The sequence below is a fragment of the Gamsiella multidivaricata genome (assembly GCF_025024155.1).
Source record: "Gamsiella multidivaricata strain RSA 2152 chromosome Unknown BC939scaffold_16, whole genome shotgun sequence".
Classification (NCBI taxonomy): Eukaryota; Fungi; Mortierellomycota; class Mortierellomycetes; order Mortierellales; family Mortierellaceae; genus Gamsiella; species Gamsiella multidivaricata.
Window position 1 is genome coordinate 264687 of NW_026251724.1, and position 24271 is coordinate 288957.

The following is a 24271-nucleotide window of genomic DNA, read 5'->3' on the forward strand; positions in this document are numbered from 1 at the left end:
GACCATATCACGAATATCATCTACAATTTTTTTTTAAAAAAAAGAGGCGGGATTAGAAGGACTTGTCACACTTCAGTTCCAATAACTAGACGTGGCATTCATCCTTACAAGACCAAGGAATGTCCCTTATCACTGCCAGGTTCAATATGGCTCCAAGACCGAAGATATTCTTGCTGTAGTCATTGTTGGACACGATACCGAGCACCGTGAGTCCAGGGCGTCCAATTTCCAAGTACTTGCCAACTTCGAAAAGATTGTAGACCAAGAACCGGCCCCGAGAGATGGGTCTCCAGACAGTTTCCACAATTGGATATATCAGCATGTCGCTATCTCCTGAAACAACAATGTCACCTGTGCGGCACCAATTTGCAATATCCACGTCTGCCTCGAATGGAGAAACCCTCACCCTCCAACCCTTGGAAACTAGGAATTGTTGCAACTACTGCCTGTCCTCGTAGTTCAAAATCATTGTCTTTTGAAAGGCCTTGACAAACTCCTTTTCCTTCTGTTTGGATGACCATTTGTCCTGCCTGTTGCCGATGTGTTTCTCGATGGACGGGTAGGACTCTCTTGCTTTCAGCAAAGCATCTTCGGCAATCTTTAGACGCTTGAGGTGAGTCGCCCTCTTCTCTAAGGCTTGAAGCCCATCCAGGTAAATGGTAATATTGTTTGGACCGGGGAAGAGTCTCAGTAGCGCTCGCTGGATGGCTTCATGCGCCTTCTCTGTGTCTTTGTATGTGCAAAAGGCCGACCAAATTTGCACGAAGAGACAGGCGAACAGATCCAGGTGATATGCAACCTTTGGCTTGCTGTAGTCTGCTTTCGCGGTACCAGGCTCGAATCTTTTCTTTTTCAAGACGCTCCACAGCCCCACTACGCCCATGGTTACTACAAGTAGGAGTGCGGTAGGGGAGAGTTTTAGTAATGGCAAGTGGGAAATAGGCTCTGACATGCTAGTTCTAGGACATTTGCATACATAGCTTTCTTCGAGGCGTATAGGTGTATTTAGGGATGGGTATATGTGTTGTGTGTGAGAGAGAGAGAGGGTGAGTGAGTGAGCGAGAGAGGGTATAAGTTGTGCTGTGCGTGTGGAAGAGAGAGAAGAGTCTGTTTGTTCATCCAACCCCCTGACGATGTGGAAACGCGTTGTGTGGTAAACAAAACCCGCTGTGCGCACAAACAAAACCAGTAAGACAAACAACATGACCTGAACTGCCAAGAGCAATGTTGTGGAAATTGCCCTGGTCAATATCAATGGCATCCTCTCTTTCATTGGATGGAAATCGTCGACTATCATGCCCCTGCTGACCTTAATAGCTTAAGATCCAAAAGTTGCAAAACGACGCGTCCAAGTAGACAAGTAGACTCCTAGACAACGAGCAATAACTGCACTTGAGCTCTCCTGCATGCATACAGAGAGCAACAGACAAAGTGAGGAAGAGGGGGATGGTGAAAGAGACAACGAGAAAAAACATCCAGGATGGTACATGCTCGCCCACTAACACGCCCACGCATGCCATATCCCCATATCCACATCACACAGGCACACAATTCCCCTTGCAGGCACTCGCGCACACCACATCCGAGTCCAACTCAATTGGTCCAGCTATGAACTGCCTGAAACTGGACGACGCGTTAAAAGCCAATGGTAGGTCAATTGAGAGCCTATCTCTCCTGAACTCGTTCGCAATCGCCCCATTCTTTTCCAGTCGATATTATAACTATTTACATGCCTTAATGGCTCGTTATGGGTTTGGAGCTAAGTGAGCAACTTGACTCAATCGAAATGATAATAACAGGCATTTTATTTCATTCAACGTTGCCGTGCATGCTTGTTACTACGGCCATGGGAAGATACAACTGCAATAAAGGCGTCGCGCAGCTCATGTGTCCTTTGTCAAAGCATGCAGAACCTCCACACTTGGGTGCGGCACGTTCTTTATCCATAAGGTTTGTAAATGTTAGTGACAAAGGTAACTGGTAACATTACAGGAGGACTTACCCACAAGCATGGTGAGTCCCGTCAAAACAGAAAAAATCCCCCACTTTCGCAGCTCATCCAGCTGCCATGGCGATGAAAATCTATGATAGAGGCCGTGTTCCCGATCGTAATAGGTGAAGTAATTTTGGTTCTCAAGGTCCTCCATCCAAAGCCGAGCAGAAATGAGTGGGTCGTCATCCTTTCTCATTTGTTTAGCAGTCAACGCATACAGAAGGTTATAAACGTCGTCGTAGGTGATGAAGTCGTCCCTGGAGCGAGTAAACCTTGCATAGTCGATTGTTAACTGGTTCATAATAATGGAGATCGACATTCCCCTCATAAGCATAGCTTTAATCCTTTCTCTCATGGTCTTGGACCTTCGCTGAGTGCCGATGTTGCCTTTGTCGCCCAGGGTGTGTATGAGCTGGTAATTGTATTCGATGCGGTAAGTTTCTCCTGGTATGCCGTCGCGTGTTTGTAGTGGACGATATATGGCATTAAAATGAGATGGGCATCCACATTTATTCGAAGCAAGTCTCAGTCTGGTCTTCCCAGGCTTTCCGCCTGGCTGCCTACCCTTGACCATGTACTTCACACCTCTGCGATGACAGTCATAGCGTGTCTTGATCTGACCGGCCCTCTCCTTCTTGGCCTCGGAACTGCTGGCGAGAACCTTGGTGATATAAGCGTGCGGGCGCTCATGTTGGGTGAAAGCGGCTCCAATGCTGATCTGGTGCCGTGCCTTCCAGAGAAGCTGGATGGTCTATCTGAAACCCTGTCGGGAGCTAGAGACAGACGACGCAGGCTGGTCGATCAACCTTTCCTCCCGGTTGAAGATATGCTCAAGCAAGGGCTTCAATACTTCAGGGATCGTCACATCTCTATCAACATCAATATTTTAAAACTTTTGGCACAAATTTTGGCAGACAGCTGTCGGCCCCCTCCTGGTAACAAGCACCAAGCCCCTACCTGGTCAGACAAGTGGACTCTGGGGTTTATGAGGAACTGGAACATCAGCTACTACACATTGGTCGGAGAGGCGTCTTCAATCGATTTGCAGGGCATTGAGCCGGAGTTGAAGGAGACTGCAGCGAAGTTGGATCGATACAAGCTCGATGACATCTACAACTGTGACGAATCTGGCCTTTACCTCAAGTGGATGTCTCAATGAACTCTTGACTAATTAAGGTCGCTGGTGTTAAGCCAGGGAAGGTAGACCGTGTGTCGGTTCTGTTCTGTACGAACGCGACTGGTTCGGACAAGCGTAGACCCTTTATCCTGAGGATGTGCTTTTCTTTTCTTTGTCTTTTTTTTATTTTTATTTTTTTAATGCATATCTCATTTGCGGGTCTCTTCTAGGTAAGCATATTCCGAACGGACTCCTTGCTACTGTCCGAAGTCAGGTGTATTTACAGCCTACCGACGAGAAACGCGTCGACTATATGCGGAAATATGTTTTTGCAAGTTGGCTGCGACGGCTCCACGAATCCATCATCGCTGATGATCGTAATCGAAAGATTGTTTTGCTCATTGACAACGCGCCTGGGCATCTCATTATTAATGACAAGGACTTCATGGCTGAGATACCCAACATCGAGGTCATCACCCTCCCTAAAAACTCGACCTCAGTAACTCAACCACTGGGTGCTGGAATCATCGCTGTGTTCAAGTCATATTATGGGGACTTCTTGGCCATATCAACAATAGCCCATCGCCACAAACTGCACACAGCTGAATAATTAGCCTTAGCGAACGGAACAGTCGTACCTAAAAGGCAGAGTAGCAACATTCCCAACAGGGATGCATGGAAGCACATTATTCAAGCGTGGAATCATGTGAAGCCAGAATCCATCCGCAACTGCTTCCGCCATGTCCCTATTTTCAACAACTGCCACAAGAACGACCTCTCCTTCTCAGTTCCAGACAAACACGTTATGGCTGTTTTCAAAATATTCGGCTGAACATCCATCAGATAAACCAGAAGATGTCTCTCCCGGTACCGGAGGAACCTATCGAGGTCAACGAGGAGTACATTACTGATGAACATTCGTCTTCGGCCATCCTAAGACATGAGTCTGTGATTCATTGGTCTGCCACTGCCAATCTTGAAGATATCGCGGCGTCCAATGAGCTGCCTCAGCCGTCGACCTCATACACGCTTTGTCAATTGTCAATCCCTATACCAAGTGTCTATTTCGAACCATCGCCCTTCAATGGCATCTCAAATGATCAAGTTGACCCCCGTTGATGACTTATCAGCCCAGTTTGGACCTGAGGACTCGGAGCCCGCGTTACTTTAAGCACTCCACAACAGCACTATGGCCGGCTGAGTCGCGAGCTGGGGAGACCAGCACTTGCTCTCCAGAGAATAGAGGAAATGCGAAGCAACAGAACATATATTCGCTTTTTTAAAACAGACCAGCCATCGTCCATAAACACTAATATGCTCGACGATTTCGATTCATCAGATGACGACCAAGATATCGACTTCCATACTGCGCCCGCGGAAGACGTGCCTACAAGCTACCACCCCGCACACTTGTCCTGGGTCATGAACACTGGGTTCTGCACTACTGCGTGGATGAAACACCATCATCTCCCATTACCGAGTTTGATTGTCTGGAGTCCGAGGAGATAGTAAACTGTGCTCTGATTGGTCAAAAAGCAAGTTAGACTCGACCTAGGCTTGGCCCAGGTTCGAATCCAGTCTTCGTTAAAGCACCAGCCAGTATACCTTTTTTTAGAAGGGGATGGCATTTTGCTCTCTTACGGCTGGTTGCACACTCGGGCGTTTACTATAGGTTATTCTTTTTGGAAGGTTGTTAAGGTTAATTGCTTTTCGCCAAAGATTTTTTACGTGGATCTCTGCATGGCCGCATGGTCCCGCACTGTTGTTGTTGATTGAATTGCATTTAATTTAGGTTGATACGGTGGACTCTCGATCATTCTCATTCTTAGGGGGAAAAGGCAGGGTACCTCAAAGTTATAGGAAACAATAGGGAGGCAGGAGGTGCTTTGAGAGGGCATATTGAGTGAAGGGGAGGAAGTCGTAGTGTAGGAGAAAAAAACAACAAATAGATCGGGACCATGCGGCCATGCAGACATGGTAATACAAGATCCATGTACAAAATCTTTGGCGAAAAGCAATTAACCTTAACAACCTTCCAAAAAGAATAACCTATAGTAAACGCCCGAGTTTGCAACCAGCCGTAAGAGAGCAAAATGCCATCCCCTTCTAAAAAAAGAATTCAAGCCTAGGCCGAGCCTAGGTCGAGCCTGAGACTGTAGGCGGCCAAAAAAGGAAACAGTATGTCTCCAGGCCTCCTTTTAAGATTGAGAGGGCTGGGCCGAGCCTAGTTTGTATATAAGTTGCGAAAGATGTCTAGTATTCTCATCAACATCGCATCTCGACCAGCTCATGACAATCAACAAAAAACAGGCACAGCTACTAAGGCATTCCGTTGGCCAAGCCCGGTCGTCCTATCATCAGGCTGCATCGTCCATAGCATCACTATTTCGCTACAATCGCTCCCCACGTAAGGCAGCGACTGTGCCCCTGAGCATCTTTCGCCCTGTGGAACTCGTCTCCGAGTTGCTAACCAACCATGCCCATATCTGGAAGCTGGCTGGACTCTTGTTTTTAGGAGAGTTCCTACTTAACGTTGTCATTATCAAGAAGGTCCCCTGTATGTCCTATGTACCCTGTGTTGGATATTTTGGATCTCTTCCCAGCTAAAATCTTTTCAAAGGCTGACAAACATTCGTTCGCTCCTTCAGATACCGAGATTGACTGGACCGCATACATGCAGCAAGTTGCGGCTTATCTCAAGGGTGAAACGGACTACATGAAGCTGCGAGGCGACACAGGACCATTGGTATACCCCGCAGGATTCGTCTACATCTTCTCTATACTGTATCATCTCACGGATTTTGGCAAGAACATTCTCAAGGGCCAATGGATCTTCATGGGGATTTATCTGCTCACTCTCTTGATCGTGTTTGCGATTTACGCCAAGGATAAAACTGTATGTCTACATGAGCAAAAGAATACTTTCTTGCAAGAAAAACTAAACATATACTAATGCTTTCATATGTTGATATTCTTGTTCTCAATCAGATTCCGCCCTATGTTCTGATATTCGTGTGCTTGTCAAGACGATTGCATTCGATCTACGTTCTTCGGTTGTTCAATGACCCGGTGGCGATGCTGTTCCTTTACGCGTCAGTGCTTTCGTTTCTTTACAAGAAATGGACTCTTAGCAGCGCACTATTCAGTCTTGCTATCTCAATCAAAATGAACATCCTACTGTTCTTTCCAGCTTTCGGGTTCTTGATTTGGGAGACCCAGGGAGTGCTGGGAACCATTATCCAGTTGACAACCATGATCCTTATTCAGGTATGCCTGTGCAATACATCTGATGAAGAAAGAGAGGGGGGGTTGTGCAAAGTCATATATCCTAACACTATCATTCTCTCTTCTCTCATATGGACTGAATGTGATCAAAAGGTACTGTTGTCGCTACCCTTTACGCTTCATCATCCCGAGAACTACCTGCGCAAGGCCTTCGAGTTCTCTCGCGCTTTTGGGTACAAAGAGACAGTCAATTGGAAGCTCTTTGACGAAAAGACGTTTTTGAGTGAGGAATTAGCTAAATTTCTGCTCGTCGGCCATTTGCTTGTGCTCTTCGCCTTTGTGTTCTTCCGTTGGAGCAGGTATGCTTTTGCGATCTCAGACAAAGCTCGATACTTAACACTTGGCACCTAGCATTATCTCATCAATATGTCTCTTTCCATCTTTCTATGTACTAAGGCCAGAAGGCGGGATAGTTCCGGTGGTGTTACGAGGATTGACAGCTTCGAAAACTGCCCTCTCGATTCACGCACAGCATATGAAGGCGAGCCATGTGCTGACATTACTATTTACCAGCAACTTTATCGGTATCATCTTTGCACGGTCACTGCATTACCAGTTTTATGCGTGGTACTATATGACACTGCCTTATCTCCTATGGCGGACGCAGCTACCGGTCGTTGTGCGTTTACTTTTGTTGGCAGCGATTGAGTGGCCATGGAATGTGTGTCCGGCGACAGTTCAGAGTTCCGGAGTTCTCATTGCGAGCCATGTTCTGATTCTGAAGGGACTTTGGTCGGAAGGAGAGGCGAGCGATACAGCCAGAAAACGGATTAGAGATTCAGGCAAGCGAAGGTTACATTTATCACAACGCTGTGTACGGAGGGTTTAATATACTGTATATCAATCATAGTCCTATCCTCAACCTTATTTGCTTAATGTCAAGACTAAACTGGCGCGCGTGAATACGTGCAACAGGGTACGAAGTTGCTCGCCATGCTTTGCTTTATTATTTCGACAGCATGGGAAGGGACGCCATGGGAATCCCTCAGTGTCGAGGCCAAGCATAGGATCTTGAGAAAGGCTCTTTGGTGCCAGGAGTTTCCATGAATGATAGGAGAATGACGACTCCAATGATCAGCCAGAACAGAAAGAATCTGTGGCTAGTTCCCGCCCTTGCCACCTCCGAGATGTTGGTCTGAGCATCTTTCACAAATACTACTTGTTCGTTTGAAGCGGCAAAAGCACCAGAGCACCGTGGCTTTCGCTCTTGCTCGTGTTGTCTGTTCCATTCCCAGATACGAGACCTAGTCAGTTCGATATGGAGCTGGTCCTGGACTGCCTTCAGTTGCCGGTATCTGGCTCTGAGGTCTGCCACCGCGTAGTCTTCGTCTGTGTCGTCGACCGCGCTTCTGATGAAGCTATTAGTGGAGGGAGCATTGGAGCTCCGCGGTGAGGGTTTGCAGCTGCCGAATTTGAGAAGAGGGAGAAGGCTGGAGGCGTAGGCTGCGGGCGGGTTTGATGGATGAGAATTATAAAGCTCCTGGAAGAAGCGCTCGATATCTTGGAGCTCTTTGTTCACGGAGTCGAGGTACTGTGTCTCCATTTTGGATGCTGGATGTCTGGGCGTCTGGGCGATAAGAAAGGCAGGCAAGAGTAATAATATCTCATGCTTGGCGCACTGGCCTGACCGCCAATGCCATGTGACACAAGAGTGCGAAAAGCCACATTTGCTGACCTAAAAGAACGTAGACAGACTCTGCATGCATGCACCATCAGCGGCAGGACACCATTTGCAGATGCCACCGGACCCAGAGGAGACGCCATGCAGGGATGTGGAGGAGTATCTCAGCGACGAAAGTGAGAACGACGATGTGATCGACAATGATCTTGAGCTCTTGCGTCTTTTACGCAGTCAGAACGTATCTCTGGAAGATCTCGTGCCAACCCAGCCCACCAAATCAGCGCGTGTCTCTAGCCAAGCAGACGACATCCATAGCAGCAAGGATACCAATATTTCTCCTGTACGTTGGGATTCTACTGGTACAGGTGCAGAACAGCAGAGTAGATCTGGATTAACGCTCACGGCCTTGCAGGGGCCGACGAATTTGTCTTCTAACAATACGACTGCAACGTTCGTGGACACAACTCCTTCTCAAAGCAGGCTACAAGACATATTAAAGGACAATACGTTGCAGGATAGTGCCCAGCAAAATGACACCGGTATCAATTCTATGGACTTGAGGACGGAGGACGATGCCATCGATACACCCTACATCACCACGGAGGAGAGAGCTTCATTAACGAAAATGATTCGAGACCAGGCGGCCAAGGCTCTAACAATTAATAGGAAATATCAGAAAGCAGCGTTGCAGCAGCTCCAGGAGGTAGAAAAAGCGTATGCCAGGAACAAGGCGCTCGGGGTAAGGACGATAGATCCATGTCAAACATATTCTGCTTCTCGTGTTACGGGTACGACTATCGTGTACTAATCCAAACATTGCAATCCAGGCTCAACTACAAGCCCTGAACGACAGACAGGAGGCGGTAGAGCGCGCTCCACTCATTCTTTCCACAACTAAGGCTCGGCTTGGCCCCCCGTATTTCGTGGATAGAGATGGCAAGGTACAATATAGCTTCTTTTGTTTTTATGTTTGTATATGCAAGAGAAGTAGGCTCTCCCCACAATGCAAGTGTACTAAAGACTTGGCAACTGGCGCCGTTTTTTTGTAGACACCTCCTGATAATGAAGACACAATCAGGCGAAAGAAGCGCCCTCTGATTGTCACCGGAAAGATGAGGAGGTGGACGGATCAAGAACGGGAGAGCCTCAAGGCTGGCGTCATATCTGAGAACAAGCGGATTCTTTTCAATGAGTTCACGAAAGCTGGTAACGAGGCTGGCATTCGGTCTCTGCAAACGGCTGCGGATATTCAAATGATGCTCAACACGCAGGGACTGAACTGGTCTCGGATCTCTCAACGATTTGTAAGGGTTACATGTTTGACTGAATGGTTGCTCAGACGGTGTAATGCTTCGTTTTTCTAACTGTAAACCACAATATCTTTCTCCTGATTCTACATTTGGGTCAGGTCGATACACGGACAGCCTCAGAGTGCCTCATTCAGTGGGCAGGAAACGACCATCCTGGTATTAACAAGGCAGAATGGTCGAGCGATGAGTTTGCAAAGCTGGAGGATCTAGTCAAGAAACACCAAGGGCACAATTGGGTCCAGATCGCGCTAGATCTTCGCACGGACCGGACAGGCGCGCAGTGCTTCAGGCAGTATCAAACCAAAAAGATGACGAAGCAAATATCCAAAGAGTAAGCTACGCATTTACGCTTATTTCTTATAATTGGCACTAGCATCCGACACGATGTGCCTAACAATCCAACTTTTCGGTTAACATCCTCTTGGTCATATGTATTGATAGGCCCTGGACTGAGGAGGAGGATGGGGTCTTAAAGGAGGCAGTGGAAATGTTGGGCGAGAGGAGCTGGCAGCAAGTCTCTTATTGTTTTGATAACCGATCGCCCGCTCAGTGCATGGAGCGCTGGAAAAAGAGCTTGAACCCGTCGATTCGCCGTGGTCGCTGGCTGGAGGAGGAGGATGGGGCCCTTAGAGCTGCACTGAAGGTGTATGGTGAAGGACGCTGGACCAAGGTTGCGCAGCATGTTCTTGGAAGGACAGATATTCAATGTCGAGAACGATATTTGAACGTGCTTTCACCAAATCTCAAAATGGGGCCCTGGACAGCCGAAGAAACTGAACTCCTGGCGAACCTTGTCAAGGAACATGGAGACAAGAAGTGGGCCTTAATATCATCTCACATAGAGGGTCGAACCGACAATCACTGCTCAGCGCCTCACTTCAATAAAGCATTTTCCTGCGTGCGAATCCATTCTTGCTCAGGATTGAAAGTGAAGCAGAAAGCCAGTGTTTGCCGGGTCGTTCCCAAGCGTTGCTATGGTTCCATACTTTTTAAACATGCTGTCTTCGTAACGGGCTGTCGTCGTCGTTGGTCAGAAGTGTAAATGGTGCACATTAGTAGATAGTTGCAGTTGGCCTGAAAAAGTCTAGGCTTCACATGAAGAAACAAAAATGCGTTCAGAATTGGTCAAGGTCGTCCCTGATCTGGCTATAAGGAGCCTCTTTCCGCTGAGTTGAGTACACCAAGTGATACAGCACAGCCGGAACATTCCTGTAAAATGCTGCTTTCGGCACCTGATTGCCCATGCCGGTTTACTATAGCCTCAGCCCTCCACCTGCCACATATATTAATTAGTAAACTTTAGGCACCACTTCACTGTTTGTAACGGCCTCAAAGAGTGGCATGCTGCATGGATTTTCTGTCATCCATTAAATTGCAGGAGATGAATTGTCCGCACAGGAGAGTATTTAAGCTGAACATGCTTCCTTTTATCCGTCTGCACCGATATAAAATACGTTAATTTTTATAGTCATTCACACTGGTTTTAAACTTCGCATTTTTATTGAATGCCATGAAGACGACCAACAAGAGATCCCTGCCTCGATCATGACGAAAAGACAGCATGTGGACTCTGTGTATTGATCGCCGACTTGTTGCAAAACATTCTTTGAAAAAATGCTTAGTTCTTGCTCGACTCGGGGTTGACGTTCATCTACAGGTACAAATAGGAACAATCATAGTCAGACAAATGCCAAAGTACTGTTATACAAAGAACAGTAACAGATTGCGGTCTCCGGTTCCACAGCGATAATGTAGGAACACTTACGCGACGCTTGCCACCGGGAGCGTTGGTGACGTTAACGAATCTGCGCTTGTAGGTATCGCGCTTCTTGGCACGACCTAGATGACGCGTATAACAACCAATATATTAGTCCTGCAAGACGGTACAGACTCAGCAATATTCTTCTTGATGATGGCCCTGAGTAGGGGCTAAACATACCAGTGAGCTTCTTCTTCTTCTCCTGCTTGGCAACCTTGGGGGTTTGCGACTTGACCTTACCGGCACGAGCCAGGGAACCGTGGACTTTACCCTGTCAAACCGAAGTAAAAGGTAGCATTGAAGTGTCAGCCAAGGTTGTTTTGCGGAGCATTGTCGTTGCTCTGACCCTCAGACTGAACTGTCCCCTTATATCCCGTTCGCCGCAGTCGCACTGGTCAAAAGAGCTTGACATCAGCGGTAGACTTGTGCATCCTGCTTCAATAGTACTGCTGATCCGCAACATCATCTATATTCCTGCCACAGCGATTGAGTAGTTGATTGCGTTCCTTATTTCATCTAAGAAAACTACCCAATATCGGTGGCATAGTATTTGGTCCTGCTTCTCGCTCGCCGTATGCATGTGATTCAAAAAGTCCAAGAAAGATCCGAACATCTTTGAGATGGGCCACCCTTGATTTAGCGCCTGTTGCATCCTGAGGGGCGTAAAGGATCTGTCGAATAAGATGCTGCAAGGCGACGATCCTTCTCGCACTCTGTTCTGGTTGAACCTCTGTTTCGAGATGGTGGAACGATCTGTTTTCCAGTGATGTAAAAATTGCTCAAAACGTATTGTTCCTGTCCCTCTGCGCATCTCCCTGAAGCTGCAATGGCGATTGATAGATCATGAAGGAGCGAACGATGGATCGATGGATCGATAGGTATACGCAATCCGTCCAGCCCTAAACTGCCATATAAGGCAGGAGCGCAATCATGTACCATGATGTGATATGAAAGTTAAAGGAGGAACTAACAGCTCGCTGGGAGACCACAGACATAAGTCAGCTGTGGCTTGATCTGAGTGACTGCTCGTAGCTTCCCCTGGCCACAAAGTTCAGTTCATCTTTGGGCACCATCACACGTCTACATTAGTCCCAAAGCTTTTCACCATGAGCAAGGACTCGCGGAAAGGAAAGACTACAGCGCCAGAGCGGAATCTTCCAGGTAGACTATCTAAGCATCGCTTTCAACTTTCCTCCCGTCCTGTTAACCTCAAACTGCGATCTAACCAGCTCCGTGAACTTTTAACCGTTGATGCCTCCTCACGTCCAACACAAGACCTTATCCCTCTTGGTATGCTCAATAGGATGATTAAGGTCAAAGGTCCATACCATGGGTGTCTCATTAATCTGTTCTTTCGATTTGATTGTAACATGAATCAGGCAGGGCTCCAAGTAGGCCTATCAAGTCATCCTCGAAGTTAGAACCACAGCTCCTCAAAGGCATCTCAAGCTCCACAGCCTCTCCTTCAGCGCACACACCGCCTCTCGACTCACCCTCACAAAGTACGCCGGATTCTTCAAACGAGGGAGCATCACTGCCAGCGCAAAAGAGAGTCCGTATCAGCTCTGCATCAACCGGCAGCAACAGCGCACCATCCACGCCACCCAGAATCAAGACTGAGGAATCAACACTTAAATCTGCCCTCAGGAAACTTCCAGCCCAGCAAACACAGGGCTATCATCAGCATCAGGAGCAACAGACCGGGCCAAAGAGCCTTTGGTCTCTTACGCGGAATGTCAAAATCGAGCAAGAGACGGGTTTGGTCAATTTGCGCCAAGTTGACGAAGAAGGCAAGAATCGACTGGCGTTAGTTACCGCAATGGCTTTAATATTCCTCATCGTGATTGTTAACGCCATTTGCTACGCCCTTATTTAGTGTACAAATCATTTTCACGGACTTCATGGGAGACACCACCTCCGTTTCAACATATTCGGGCTGCATTGCAATATCTTAAGTTCAATGCTCTTAAGCCAGATCCTGTGATCACCTCTGGACTTCTCCGACTCGGACAGGCGATGCCTGCGCTGCTTAGGGACCAAACAATATCCACCATTATGATCCAGATGCTGCGACCCGAGTTCACGCACAGTTTCAAGATCAGGACTAATGGAGCGGTAGTCTTTTTGATTTGCGCACTCCTGCATCTTGCCTGGAATGAAATCGAAGACTGGCCAACAGATTTTGTCATGGCATATTTAGAGGATGCATTGGGGGAGCGCTCATGGTGCGCCCATGCAGATACAGAGACATTTGTGCGCAATATCCTGACTGCGTTTCGAACAGATGATCCGCTCAGCAGTGCAGAGGAAAAGCTGGACGCGGTTCGCCTGGATGAAAAGACTACGGCATCAGCGGTCATGGTGACAATTGATTTCCACCAATACACCAAGTCGCTGAGTGTCAGAAAGCGGTACAACGAACCAGGCGCGAAACACAACATCAAGCAGGTTACCCTACAGACTATGTGGGAGCATATTCCTATGGCCATTGGCGTAAGCGCAGTGGAAACCTCGGTGCGGAGTTTGATAAAGGTCATGATAGTTACTTGTCGGTGGGTCGAGGTCCGACTAAAAGCAATGAGCTGCATGGAGTGTAAGTGTTTGTGTTGTTTATGTTGTACTTCGTCCTTGTAACACATATTGATGTTTGTTCTTTGTGGTGTTGCATCTCTTGAATCAGAATTTTCTCTCTCTACTTTTTCGTCAAACTCTAGTCTGGCTCGGAAGTTTTCTAAAAAGCGCCAAGCCGCTTCTCCGACTTGTCCTCCGGCAGATTAGCACACAGGAAGTAATGTCAAAAGAGGACCTCGAAGCCTGGACGATGCTACTCGATTTTCGCTACAAAGGAAGACCTCATCAGGTGGAGACCGTCAAGGAAGAGCTCCGCGTCGTGCTGCTCGGACTCTCCAGCGGAGAACTGATCCGGGCAGGCCTGAACCATATCATGGAAGTGGAGATGAATCCGAACGAGCTTAAGAACCCATATCATCTAGACTTGATGGAGCTCCTTTTGCAGGCAATCCCTGACAATCCAGGAGTCGCGTTTGGGCAGCTAATACAGGGATACGTTACCGACGCTGCGCTTCATATGGGAGGATCCGCCGTCAGCCCGCCATTGGCACCAATAATTCTGGTTGTCAAGCGATGGATACGGCACCTAGGCAAGAGAAGCCTGTCATGGACGGCAGATCTGGTTGTCGGTCTTTTGAAGGACGGGCCCTCTATCACGCGACTTGGCCAGAAACAGGAGCAGCAACAACATTTGCATATCCCACCGGGTGGGCGAAATATACCTACGCTGTGGCTCTTGTTGGTTACCGAGGTTGTGTGCAATGTGATGATGGCGACGGCGATGGAAGCAAAAGAAATGAAGGACATCAAAGCAAGCAAGTTTTCGATTGAGCACGTTCACAGCTTTACGCTTCGGTGGTTCCAGACCATCAGCAACGTTGGTGCGGTCGTTGGAGTTCCAAGCGAAGGAGACATCTGCAAGACGCCATTTGGACCTATACCCTTGAATGCCCTGAGAACCTGCATCACAAGGCTACTATTCTTGGATCCACCGCAGAGCTATGCCATGGATTCGGTGTGTATATCAATGGCACGATGGCACAGATTTTGCAGAGCTGCCAAGGAAAATTGCAGTCGATGATACTGAAACGTACTTCTTTTGTCATTTTATAGAGCTCTCAAGAATTCGATACGACGCTGATATGCAAAGTCATTGAGAATGGACTGCCCTTGACGGAGGCAGGACTTTCGGCATTATTGGGGATTCGACTTCCGCACAAAATGCTCCTCTCAATTGTTGGAGAGTACGTCTCCAGAGCCACCGATCTATCTCGCTTTGTAAGTTGCAACGACATTGTTGATACCGCAAGAACTGCTATTTAACTGTGGTAAGAGACACATACGAGACTGACTGACTGTTTTTCTCACATCTTTTTTAATAGTACCCAGAGAGTTGCGCGGTCAAGAATCCAGAGATCGTCGTCAAAATCTTTGATCTCTCCCGATTTTGCGAAACGAATAACAGTCAGGTGCTGAAGCTTGCCAGTGATGTCCCTTTAGCCTGGATCCAATCCTTCTGGACGTGCTGCCTTATAACAGCAATGCTTGCGAGCTGTAATCCAAGGTGCGGAACAAATTACTCTTTGATGACCATTGTATTTATTATGGATTTAATTCGGACGACCTTTAACACCAAATGTTTGGCATCAATCTTTTAGAATTCTAGCGCTGGTCGTATGGGATTCCATGCCGGTGGTTCGCACACTTCTGGAGATTTGCATCTCTCAACACTATTCCTTTCCGCCTCCCAACTATACTCCGCGCTCAGAGCCGTCATCGGAGCGTCTTTTGAGGCTCAGCATCCAGGCGGATCAGAAGGATCAGGAGTGTGTATTGGCGTGGGAAAAGGATGCGATAGTTGTGCAAGGTGAATGGAATGAGTCTCGTGGGGATGCTACACTGCAATTGAGTGAAAGCGAGTACGTTGGATGGCTCATGTGTTTGGATTTCGGACCCAGCCAGCCGGCAAGGGCGCCACCACCAGAGATCATGCAGCAATTGCGAGGGATGAATGAGCGATTTGGTCTGGGAATGAAGTTAGCCAGCTCGAGAGACCCCGACTACCTCGGAAGGATGGTAGGGAGTAACGATGATGCTGCATGGGTTGATCGGTTGCTTCGAGAGGTGCCAGAGATCCTCAACGCACTGCCAGCATCAACACTCTGTGCCAGATACTGCCGGTCGATTGTCATGGGACACAAGGGGGCCGCGGGGGTCAAGGGCGAACCTAGTACCACAGGCGGAGCAGTGGATTCCAACGTGCAAAGGAAACTGGTCGGATATCTGGAGAGTGTGATGGATAATGATAACATGCATGGGGTCGTATATGATCACCCCACACAGGATCCACTGCAGCGCTTCCAGGAGGTTCGGGATATTTTTGAGTACTTTTTGATTCGTCTTTGTCCTTTGCCATCGTTGGGTGCGTCAGAGGCCGAGGACACTGTGCAAGGGACAAAGTTGGCCATGAATGCGTTATTTAAGGGCGATCTATCCTGGCCGAATGTACTTCTACGGACGGTTTACAGGACGCCAGAGACAGGGTTCTTCAGCAAGTGTCTGCAGTGGATTGAGAACTTTGTCGCTTCAGAGACCAGTATCGAATGGCTTGCACGTAGCCTCAATTTCCTGTTGCAGGTCGATGGGGGAGAAGGGGAACAGGTGCTCGAGCAAAGCCTGCTGACGATCTCGCGATTACTGACTGGCCGCCTCTTTGTGTTTGAATGGGTTGTCAACGAGAGGGTTGGGATTCTGAGGAAACTGGCAGGACGGGTAAATGAGTTCTTCGCGAGGCAGGACAGCATCATGGAGAATGTGTCGGTAACAGGCGCTGACCGTGTGATGCCGCTGACCCCCGTTCGACCCAAGGTACAAGTTGAGCTGTCGGGTGGCATGATGATGAGCACCTATCCTGAGATTCTGAGGCTGGCGCTACTCATGTTGTCGGTCGGCGATATCAACAAGCAAAGTAGGATGGCTATCGAAGTGCCCACTATCTCTTTTTCTTGATTACTCTGCTATCGTTAGCCAATACTAATACTATCCGTTTTTGTTTATGGCTGTCGCTGACGATAGCGGATTCTACGTGGAGCAGACTGTTTAAGGATTCCAGTCAAACTGACCCAGGAATACCCAAGCGACTCAAAAATGGAGCAGCGCTTTTGTCTTGCGATCCTCCCATGCAGAATGATCTACAGTTCAGACTGCGCCTTGTTCAGTACACCCAATATATAGAAGTCGTGCGAGTGGCCATGGATGGACTGAGCCTTGTGGAGGTGATTGATCTTTCAAAGGAGGCCTTTGGAGTCGATGTCAAAATCGCTCAGGTCATGCACGAGGTTCTCCTGACAGCGATGGAGGAAGAGAAGCAGCACAATGTGCCCGTACATCTTGAGAAGGCTACATCTCAAAGTAGGCGCTCGAACATAATGCTTACAGCAGTGAATGATGCCGCAATACTGAGCACAAGTACTAATCAAGCCCGTTTATATGAGCCGAAAATAGGACTTCTGGTCCTTCTCAAGTATTATGCGGATCAAGGCAGTTCCTCAAGTCAGTCTACATGGGACATTATAAGAACCAGGATTGCCTTCAAGTCCTTGTCAGTCTCGACGCCAATGGCCACACAAACGGCGGCCGCTGTTCTACCTAATTTCTTTGAGCTGGCAGCTCGTGAATAAAATACCGCAGGTCGCAGCCCCAGTCATATCGCAAACGCAAAAATGTCCATTTGATGCTGCAATCCGCAATGGCTAATATCAAAGTACTCGGCTGTTTATTGTACTGAGGTCGCAATTCCTGCAGTCGAACCCGCGTCTGTGTTTGGGTCTTCGTTTGAATGTTCCTGTACTTTTGCATCCCGGGTCTCAGCTTCGGCCTTCCTCATGGCAGCCTGCTGCTTCTTCAGCAGACCCTCCTTGCGCTTGCGCTCACGCCTTGCATCTTTATCCTCCCACTCTCCTTGATCTCCCATCTTTTTTGAGGCCAAATCGGCATCACTATTCAAATACTCCGCCAGACGCTTCTCGAACCGGCTCATCTGTGCAACATTCATTTGGAACTTGTCGTTGCTCAGTTCCACCAACACGCGAAGATATGCCACCGAGACCATGAGATGGATCTTCGGTATTGAAGATGGCATTGTGGATGATGTTGAGGGTATATAGGCAATTGGCGCGTCCAGCTTGAGAGTACTACGAATGGCGAGCATAGTTCGTTTAGCCGAAGGTAAAATCCCTGAATTGCGATAGCCAGAGAAGAGTGAGTGGTTGAGGAAGGTCTTTGCGGCTGCTGGAGTTGATGCCTCAATATGAAGGATCTAGTGAGTGAAGATGACAGAAAGAAGAACAACGTGTCTGTCAGCGTCGTGAACCTGTTTTTTTTTTTTTTTTTTTTTTATCCTGCATAAAAATGTTGGACTCCGGGATCGTGTAGGTAATGTTATTGCTGTCGTTACCATTGGCTCAAACTTGAAGTAAACCAACTGCGACCTGGCCATGTCAAGCGTGCGGGTTTCGCTGCTGTCTTCCATCGGGACGACCCTATGGGCTTCGGATCCAAACAAGGTGTTGATGATCCACTGTTGGTCTTCGGTGTCCTGTTCTGAAGGGAAGACGACGGGATCATGGCTGACGTAGAGCCATTGTCCGCCCTTGGCTCTCTTTGCAGCCTCGACCGCAGCCAGCGAAGTGTTCTCCTCGTATCCCTTGGCAACTTGCGCATCCTCTCCCCCATCCTTATCGCCGTTATCCTGCGCGACTCTGCTTTCAATTGCTTCCATATCCTGCATATATAGCTCCTCCGACTGTAATTCGTTCATGCCCTCGAGATAGGTGCAGATGCGCCCAGAGCAAGACGAGGTGGTGACATAGTCCTTGTGGTTGTTGATCAGTACGATGAGCGGTAGGAGAGGTTCGTCCACATATCCCTTGGGAGATTTGTCGGGCGTGTCAGAGTTGAGCGCTACAAGAATAGCCAGCTTGCGCGAAGTGAATCCGTCCGACATGGTGATCCTGGTTATGTTTGGCTGTTCAATCGTTCTTGATCATCGATTGGGGATCTGTCAGCCATGCAATCAGTCTCAAAAAAAAAAACACATAAATGAGTTCCCTTTCCATTTTGAGGATACGCTTTGCCTTCCATTTTTAGAAGAAACCGACTTTGGGTTTTGTAAGGTTCACACGCGCCTCCTACTTCATCGCTCGAACTGGCTGGTTCATCCCACTCTGGATCCCCTACAATGTCCTCTTCAGGCCTCAAAGACTTGCTTTCTGCCATCGCCCTCAGCCGCACCTTTTACACGATCCTGCTCCTCTCCTCTAGACCGTCTCCGACGACTACCTTCAGCCGAGCGATGAGGAGCACGGCCATGAGGAGGCCGCCGATACTCAGGGTGATACAACAGTTGAGGATAGGGGGGACGGTCAGCATGCACCATATATCGCACAAGGACGAAGAAAGTGCACAAGAAACACAAGCTTAGGATAGACATGGCACAGCAAATGAATATCTTTTCAGCCCAATGGGAGGTTTGCAACGTCTGTAACGTCTGTAAGTTGGCCCCAATCTGCTCAAGGGCAGTTATTCAAAAGGACGCTCTTCCGTGTTGCTAGTGCCATATCAAGATTGGAGACCCTGTCTCGCATTACAGGAAAACCAAAAGACAGAGTGCATGAAAATGCTCCTCTTATTTATTCGTCTTTGCTAATAAAAAATGAAATGGTTCAGGTTAAAGAAAAAAGATGTGAGGTTGTTCAAGAACGATCGTATACGATCTCCAGAGGACGGCCTCCATATGTGTATCCGTTGAACTTGGCTATAAGAGTAATAATATGCGAAAAAGAAAAGAAAATTAGTATTCCGTCTTTTATTAACATTCGAAGAAACACAAAGGCTAAGGGTGTCCTCAGCATACCAACTGCCTTGTCAGCGGATTCGAACATCTCGAATCGAACAATGCCTGAACCCTTGGGACGACCGTTATACAAAAGAATCTCTGTCATACGAATCGGCCCGCAAGTCTTAAAGAGATCTTTGAGATCTTGCTCCGTGGTCGTAAATGGCAACTGTGGCGATAAATGCAGTGGATCAGGTTAGATATTAATAATTCCTCCCATTGTCTTAGTGCCACGGTTCCAACGGCACTTACATTGCGGATATAGATCTGGTCGCCAGAGCCTGCAGCAGGCCCTGAAGGGATGGAAGAGTCGATCGCCATGTCATTGTAGCCAGTGGAGTGGTGGCTCGAGCGTGCACTGCCATCATACAGATCATGTTGTCGGCTGCTGCTGCTGCTTTCATGTCTGTAATCGCCATGAGTGCCATGACTGCCATGCCCACCATGTCCGCCATGACCGCCATGTCCGCCATGTCCACCACTTCCATAGGCATACGAGTCGCCATAGCCACTGCTGCTGCTACGGCCATAGTCCTCGCCTCGTGAGCTGCGGGAAGGCTCATACCGAGATGTACCACGAGACCCGCCAGCAGGGGGTCCGAATTTGTCCTGAACAAACAAAGCATGTAAATGAGCGTAGATGAGTACAATGCATCTTCCTGTGGCCTCCTGAGCGTACCCCTGCCACCAATTCTGTCATTTCTCTCTCTGCTTCTCATCATCGAATTAAGTCTCTGCACTGCCTTGAGACCGCAGCTCGTAATGCCTCCAATCGCTCTGGCCCAAGATCCATGGAGCAAAGGGATATACGGTATGCGGCCAAGCCATTGCGGCTAGCGATGCGCATCGCCGCGTATCAAGTAGACAGTGCTGTGCACTTCTAGCGGCACACACACAAGACCATAGCGCCTCTCTTCATGTACCAACCATCATCGAACAACAATTTGCAAAATGCCCACCTCGCGAACTTCGATACGACGACCATGCCACTCGAATCCGTTGAACATCGCTAACGACCAGGACCAACCCAGCAACATGCGAGACGAAAGTCGAACGGCGTTTTGAAAGCGTAAGCGGCGGCGGCGACGATGACAACGGCAACGACAACGGAAGGCGTTCATAGATAAGAAGTATAGACGCAGTTTAGTTTCACATAACGGATCCGATGCCCTGAACCACTCTTCGACGAACTCCTGTGTTCCGTTCAACATCTTCATCCTCTGCGTGCTCCCATGCCCATTTCATCCGCTCATCTTCGACAACACTTGCATGCTCCCTTCATGCTCTTTCTCACGCCTACTTCCGTTCTGCCGCTGACTCCGCGGCCTCTAAACATCACTGAGCGCAACGGAGGGTCGACCAGTCCAGAGCGAAATACGCATCCCGAAAGTACTCCATGATAACATCCAACGTCCCTTGCGCCAAACATGAGTTACGTACAAACCGCCCGCGACACATCGCTCGATCTCTCAAAAGAAACGGTGCCAGAGCCCTTGGATCGCATGTCACTGGTCATGAAAACATCTGCCCTGTCCACGGGTCCTGCTCTCCTGAACAAGTCCTTCATGTCCTTCCAATTGACCGAGTATGGCAACTATTATCGAACGATAGTAATAACAAAGAACCAGATGAGTTGCAGATCTTCAGAGAAACCACTGACGCAATTGTCGCAGGAAAACAAGAACGTAGATAAAATAAAACAGTCGAATGTCTTCTCTCTACTTACATTGGCGACATAGACTTGACGAGTGCCCGATTCGCTGGCTCGCGATGCCGCGAGGCCAGCACCACGTCCACCAGAGAAACCGATCCTTGCCTCAGATTCACGGTCCTCACGCACAAAGACAGGGCGGCCCATCAGAACAACATCGTTCAGTTTACGAATGGCTTCCTTGGCATCGTCGGCATTCTGATACTCGACCACGCCACAGCCTTTGGAACGGCCATCGGAGCCCAGCAAGACGTCGGCGTGAGCGACAGGTCCAACTATGTGAAAATGATAAAAATAAGAAAAGGGTTAGCCTAAAGATACCGATATGAAATAGAAGGGGACCTTCATGGGGGCCCATGATGATTGGTGCACATAAAGCTGCTTCCCCCCCCCCCCCCCCCCCCAAAAAAAAAAAAAAAAAAAAAAAAAAAAAAAACGTACTCTGACGCATAAAATCCTTGAGGTTGGTCCATTTGACGTCGTACGACAGATTGCCGACATAAACACGTCGATCTCTCAACGACGATCCAGAGCTGGAGCGCCCAGGGCTCCTGGATCTGGATCTTCCACGGCCTCCACGATCATTATCGTGCTGTGAAGGACGGCGATCCGTGTCATACTTGTCATCTCTATCATTCCGGCTGCCTCCACTATAATCTCTCGCTCGGATAGGACTGCGGCTACGCCCGCGGCTCTCTCGTCTGTCATCTAGGACGCCACGGTCACGCGAGTCTCGACGATTTCTATTGTCGCCATTGCTGTCGTGAGCATCGTCCTGATTGAAGGATGAGCGACGGTAGTGCGACTCCTCGAGCTGGTAGTTGTCGTCCATGGGGTCCAAATCGTTAGGCATAAGAACGTCGACTGTGTCAGCGGGCAGGACACTATTGCTGTTGTGGCTATCCATGCTTAAAGAAGAAAAAAAGCCCTGCGTCCGGCCTGGTATTGTGTGGTTGTTGTGGATTCAAAAGGCCCGGTTCCGTGGATCGGGTGGGTGGGAATGAGTACGAGAGCTAGGCTGAAGGAGATGGCGAAGTCGTTAAGCAAACAATGTACCATAGCCTGTGCACCAAAGCACTTATGGTTCGAGAAACAGAGGCAGAGATGCGTGCGCGTAGGATGTACCTGTTAGTCGCTGCTGAAATGCGATGTGCTGCAGGCAAGTGGCGATCAACGCTGGTTATGTTGTAATGAGGTAAAGGGAAAAGGGAGGGCAAAGGAGAAAGGGGTGTTGGGCAGCGCGAAAACCATTTTATTGCCTCAGCCAAGCCACTAGATATGATTTGTGCATTCGTTTTTTTTTTTTTTATTTCAATTCAAACAGAAATGCCTCGACACTCTTTACTGAGATCCCTCGCCAGCCTCCAACGCAGCCTTGGCAAACTGGGGCAGGATAAAGCAGCCCTTGTGGATCTCAGAATTGTAGTAGCGGCAAAGCTTTGCCTCCTGCTCCTTGGGCCACTGGCGGAGAGGCTCCTTGATAATCGCGTTGGGGTCCTTGGAGCAGACCATGAGACCGATCTGTCCGCAGGGATAGGTGGGGATGGTAATGAAGCCATACTCGACACGAGGGAAGAGCTTGCGGCTGAAGCCCATGACCTCCTTGATAATAGGCATATGGAGCCAGATGCACTCGCCTGCATTGTCAAAGAGAGATACACGGCGTTAGAGAACAATAGGTTGGACGAAATACAGCCGATATCTACAATAGAGCAGCGACATACACTGCGTGCAGATGATTCCGCCGGCATGAAGGGCGTTCTTCATCAGCTCAAAGAACTTTGCCTGGAAAAGAGAGGCAGCGGGTCCTATAACAGCAGCGGTTGCGATCGCCCGTAAATCGGCATAATTAGTTCTGAATCCAACACAATGTCGCACCAACAAAACGCAAAACCACCTTTTCTTCAATTGCATTGTGGATATGAGGAATAGACAGTGGTGTTTTCACATCAACTCACCGACGGGATCAGAAGAGTCCGTGATAATGACATCGAAGCTGTCGACCTTGTCCTCAAGGAAAGCAAAACCATCACCAATGTGGATCTTGACCTTGGGGTGCTCGAATCCAGCGGCCATGCCGGGCAAGAACCTCTTAGAAGCGCGGATCACAGCCTAAGCGTACATGATTTAGTCCAATTAAGATATGATGAGAATGAGGATGGTCCAGGATTTCGATACCATGAATAAAAGAAAGATCGAGTAGTTTGATCCCACATCTTTCGCGCCCTCAAGCGATCAGAGTCCAGTCGAGTCCAGTCGAGTTAAGTTAACTCAGGATCTCCTCAGGAATCGTCTGCTGATCACACGGTAGATCCCCCCCTCTTTTTTGATATTCGCTATAGCCATGCATGCCAGCATGACTCCACAATGCTGCAGGTTACGAATGGTCTTACCTCGTCAATCTCGCAGAGAGTGACCTCCTCGACACCCTCGTGCTTGACGACCTCGCGCAAGACACCACCATCACCACCTCCAATGACCAAGACCTTCTTGGGGTAAGGGTGGGCGTTCATGGGCACATGAGTCATCATCTCCTGGTAGCTGTTGTAACAAAATAAAAAACGATTCAAGGAAAAGAAAGGTCGTTAATGCCTTTGACGGATATCATTCCAGGGATATGATCATACACACGAAACTTCTGCAGATCCGAGAATGACAGGAGATTAATTGAAGCGAGGGCAGCTGTTCTTTCCCATGCAAATTTTCCTAAGACTTACGAGAACTCATCGCGCTCGGTTGCCTGGATGACACCATCGAGGACGAGGACGTTGCCGTAGGAGGTCGACTGGAAGACAAGGACGTCCTGGTAGAGCGACTTTTCAACGTGAAGGATCTCCTTGACCTCAAGAGTCATAGCCTGGCCGGGCCAGAGAGTGCCGGTTTCCTTGAACCAGCCGTCCTTGACGAGAGGGTGGGTGAGTGTCTCTGCCATTGTGAAGTTGAATGAATGAAAACGTGTTTGTGGAATGGGGCAAGGAAAAGAGAAGCGGGACAGAGAAATACACTAT

General features: G+C 48.5%; 11 protein-coding genes across 11 annotated transcripts; 4 read left to right on the forward strand and 7 right to left on the reverse strand.

Moving 5' to 3' along the window:
- Nucleotides 1-439: 439 nt before the first annotated feature.
- On the reverse strand, nucleotides 440-883 carry BC939DRAFT_475066 (uncharacterized protein; the record flags this gene model as incomplete). The annotated part of the gene is made up of 1 exon (XM_051558466.1): nucleotides 440-883. One exon carries the CDS (start codon nucleotides 881-883, stop codon nucleotides 440-442), a length of 444 nt encoding a protein of 147 aa, XP_051414633.1.
- A 926-nt stretch (nucleotides 884-1809) lies between these two features.
- Nucleotides 1810-2294, reverse strand: BC939DRAFT_512736 (uncharacterized protein; the record flags this gene model as incomplete). Its single annotated transcript, XM_051561112.1, has 2 exons — nucleotides 1810-1937; nucleotides 2003-2294. 2 exons carry the CDS (start codon nucleotides 2292-2294, stop codon nucleotides 1810-1812), a joined length of 420 nt encoding a protein of 139 aa, XP_051414634.1.
- A 1671-nt stretch (nucleotides 2295-3965) lies between these two features.
- On the forward strand, nucleotides 3966-4619 carry BC939DRAFT_501007 (uncharacterized protein; the record flags this gene model as incomplete). The annotated part of the gene is made up of 2 exons (XM_051560109.1): nucleotides 3966-4143; nucleotides 4399-4619. The coding sequence occupies 2 exons, from the start codon at nucleotides 3966-3968 to the stop codon at nucleotides 4617-4619; spliced, it is 399 nt and encodes a 132-aa protein (XP_051414635.1).
- A 780-nt stretch (nucleotides 4620-5399) lies between these two features.
- On the forward strand, nucleotides 5400-7224 carry BC939DRAFT_394540 (ALG3 protein-domain-containing protein; the record flags this gene model as incomplete). The annotated part of the gene is made up of 5 exons (XM_051552163.1): nucleotides 5400-5667; nucleotides 5759-6006; nucleotides 6099-6377; nucleotides 6489-6694; nucleotides 6792-7224. 5 exons carry the CDS (start codon nucleotides 5400-5402, stop codon nucleotides 7222-7224), a joined length of 1434 nt encoding a protein of 477 aa, XP_051414636.1.
- BC939DRAFT_444347 (uncharacterized protein) lies at nucleotides 7194-8099 on the reverse strand. Its single transcript, XM_051554660.1, has one exon. It carries the CDS (start codon nucleotides 7936-7938, stop codon nucleotides 7381-7383), a length of 558 nt encoding a protein of 185 aa, XP_051414637.1. The 5' UTR covers nucleotides 7939-8099; the 3' UTR covers nucleotides 7194-7380.
- Nucleotides 8062-10667, forward strand: BC939DRAFT_77822 (uncharacterized protein). Its single transcript, XM_051561896.1, has 6 exons — nucleotides 8062-8356; nucleotides 8497-8755; nucleotides 8844-8957; nucleotides 9066-9320; nucleotides 9425-9657; nucleotides 9768-10667. The coding sequence occupies exons 1-6, from the start codon at nucleotides 8217-8219 to the stop codon at nucleotides 10366-10368; spliced, it is 1602 nt and encodes a 533-aa protein (XP_051414638.1). The 5' UTR covers nucleotides 8062-8216; the 3' UTR covers nucleotides 10369-10667.
- A 68-nt stretch (nucleotides 10668-10735) lies between these two features.
- BC939DRAFT_444352 (ribosomal protein S30) lies at nucleotides 10736-12051 on the reverse strand. The gene is made up of 4 exons (XM_051554661.1): nucleotides 12022-12051; nucleotides 11266-11356; nucleotides 11092-11165; nucleotides 10736-10977 (listed from the first exon to the last, which is right to left on the reverse strand). Exons 1-4 carry the CDS (start codon nucleotides 12022-12024, stop codon nucleotides 10945-10947), a joined length of 201 nt encoding a protein of 66 aa, XP_051414639.1. The 5' UTR covers nucleotides 12025-12051; the 3' UTR covers nucleotides 10736-10944.
- Nucleotides 12052-12169: 118 nt separating this feature from the next.
- Nucleotides 12170-17409, forward strand: BC939DRAFT_444354 (uncharacterized protein). Its single transcript, XM_051554662.1, has 10 exons — nucleotides 12170-12246; nucleotides 12361-12375; nucleotides 12465-12875; nucleotides 12962-13678; nucleotides 13800-14671; nucleotides 14770-14934; nucleotides 15039-15220; nucleotides 15315-16624; nucleotides 16732-17067; nucleotides 17161-17409. The coding sequence occupies exons 1-10, from the start codon at nucleotides 12192-12194 to the stop codon at nucleotides 17334-17336; spliced, it is 4239 nt and encodes a 1412-aa protein (XP_051414640.1). The 5' UTR covers nucleotides 12170-12191; the 3' UTR covers nucleotides 17337-17409.
- BC939DRAFT_491111 (methyltransferase TYW3-domain-containing protein) lies at nucleotides 17398-18731 on the reverse strand. The gene is made up of 2 exons (XM_051559477.1): nucleotides 18113-18731; nucleotides 17398-17974 (listed from the first exon to the last, which is right to left on the reverse strand). The coding sequence occupies exons 1-2, from the start codon at nucleotides 18659-18661 to the stop codon at nucleotides 17432-17434; spliced, it is 1092 nt and encodes a 363-aa protein (XP_051414641.1). The 5' UTR covers nucleotides 18662-18731; the 3' UTR covers nucleotides 17398-17431.
- Nucleotides 18732-19301: 570 nt separating this feature from the next.
- On the reverse strand, nucleotides 19302-22478 carry BC939DRAFT_444359 (uncharacterized protein). Its single transcript, XM_051554663.1, has 8 exons — nucleotides 22389-22478; nucleotides 21705-22281; nucleotides 21279-21538; nucleotides 20993-21146; nucleotides 20512-20561; nucleotides 19805-20161; nucleotides 19571-19721; nucleotides 19302-19471 (listed from the first exon to the last, which is right to left on the reverse strand). Exons 2-8 carry the CDS (start codon nucleotides 22168-22170, stop codon nucleotides 19410-19412), a joined length of 1500 nt encoding a protein of 499 aa, XP_051414642.1. The 5' UTR covers nucleotides 22171-22281; nucleotides 22389-22478; the 3' UTR covers nucleotides 19302-19409.
- A 19-nt stretch (nucleotides 22479-22497) lies between these two features.
- On the reverse strand, nucleotides 22498-24245 carry BC939DRAFT_444361 (spermidine synthase). Its single transcript, XM_051554664.1, has 5 exons — nucleotides 23981-24245; nucleotides 23657-23804; nucleotides 23222-23375; nucleotides 22988-23071; nucleotides 22498-22900 (listed from the first exon to the last, which is right to left on the reverse strand). The coding sequence occupies exons 1-5, from the start codon at nucleotides 24193-24195 to the stop codon at nucleotides 22605-22607; spliced, it is 897 nt and encodes a 298-aa protein (XP_051414643.1). The 5' UTR covers nucleotides 24196-24245; the 3' UTR covers nucleotides 22498-22604.
- Between the last annotated feature and the right edge of the window lie 26 nt (nucleotides 24246-24271).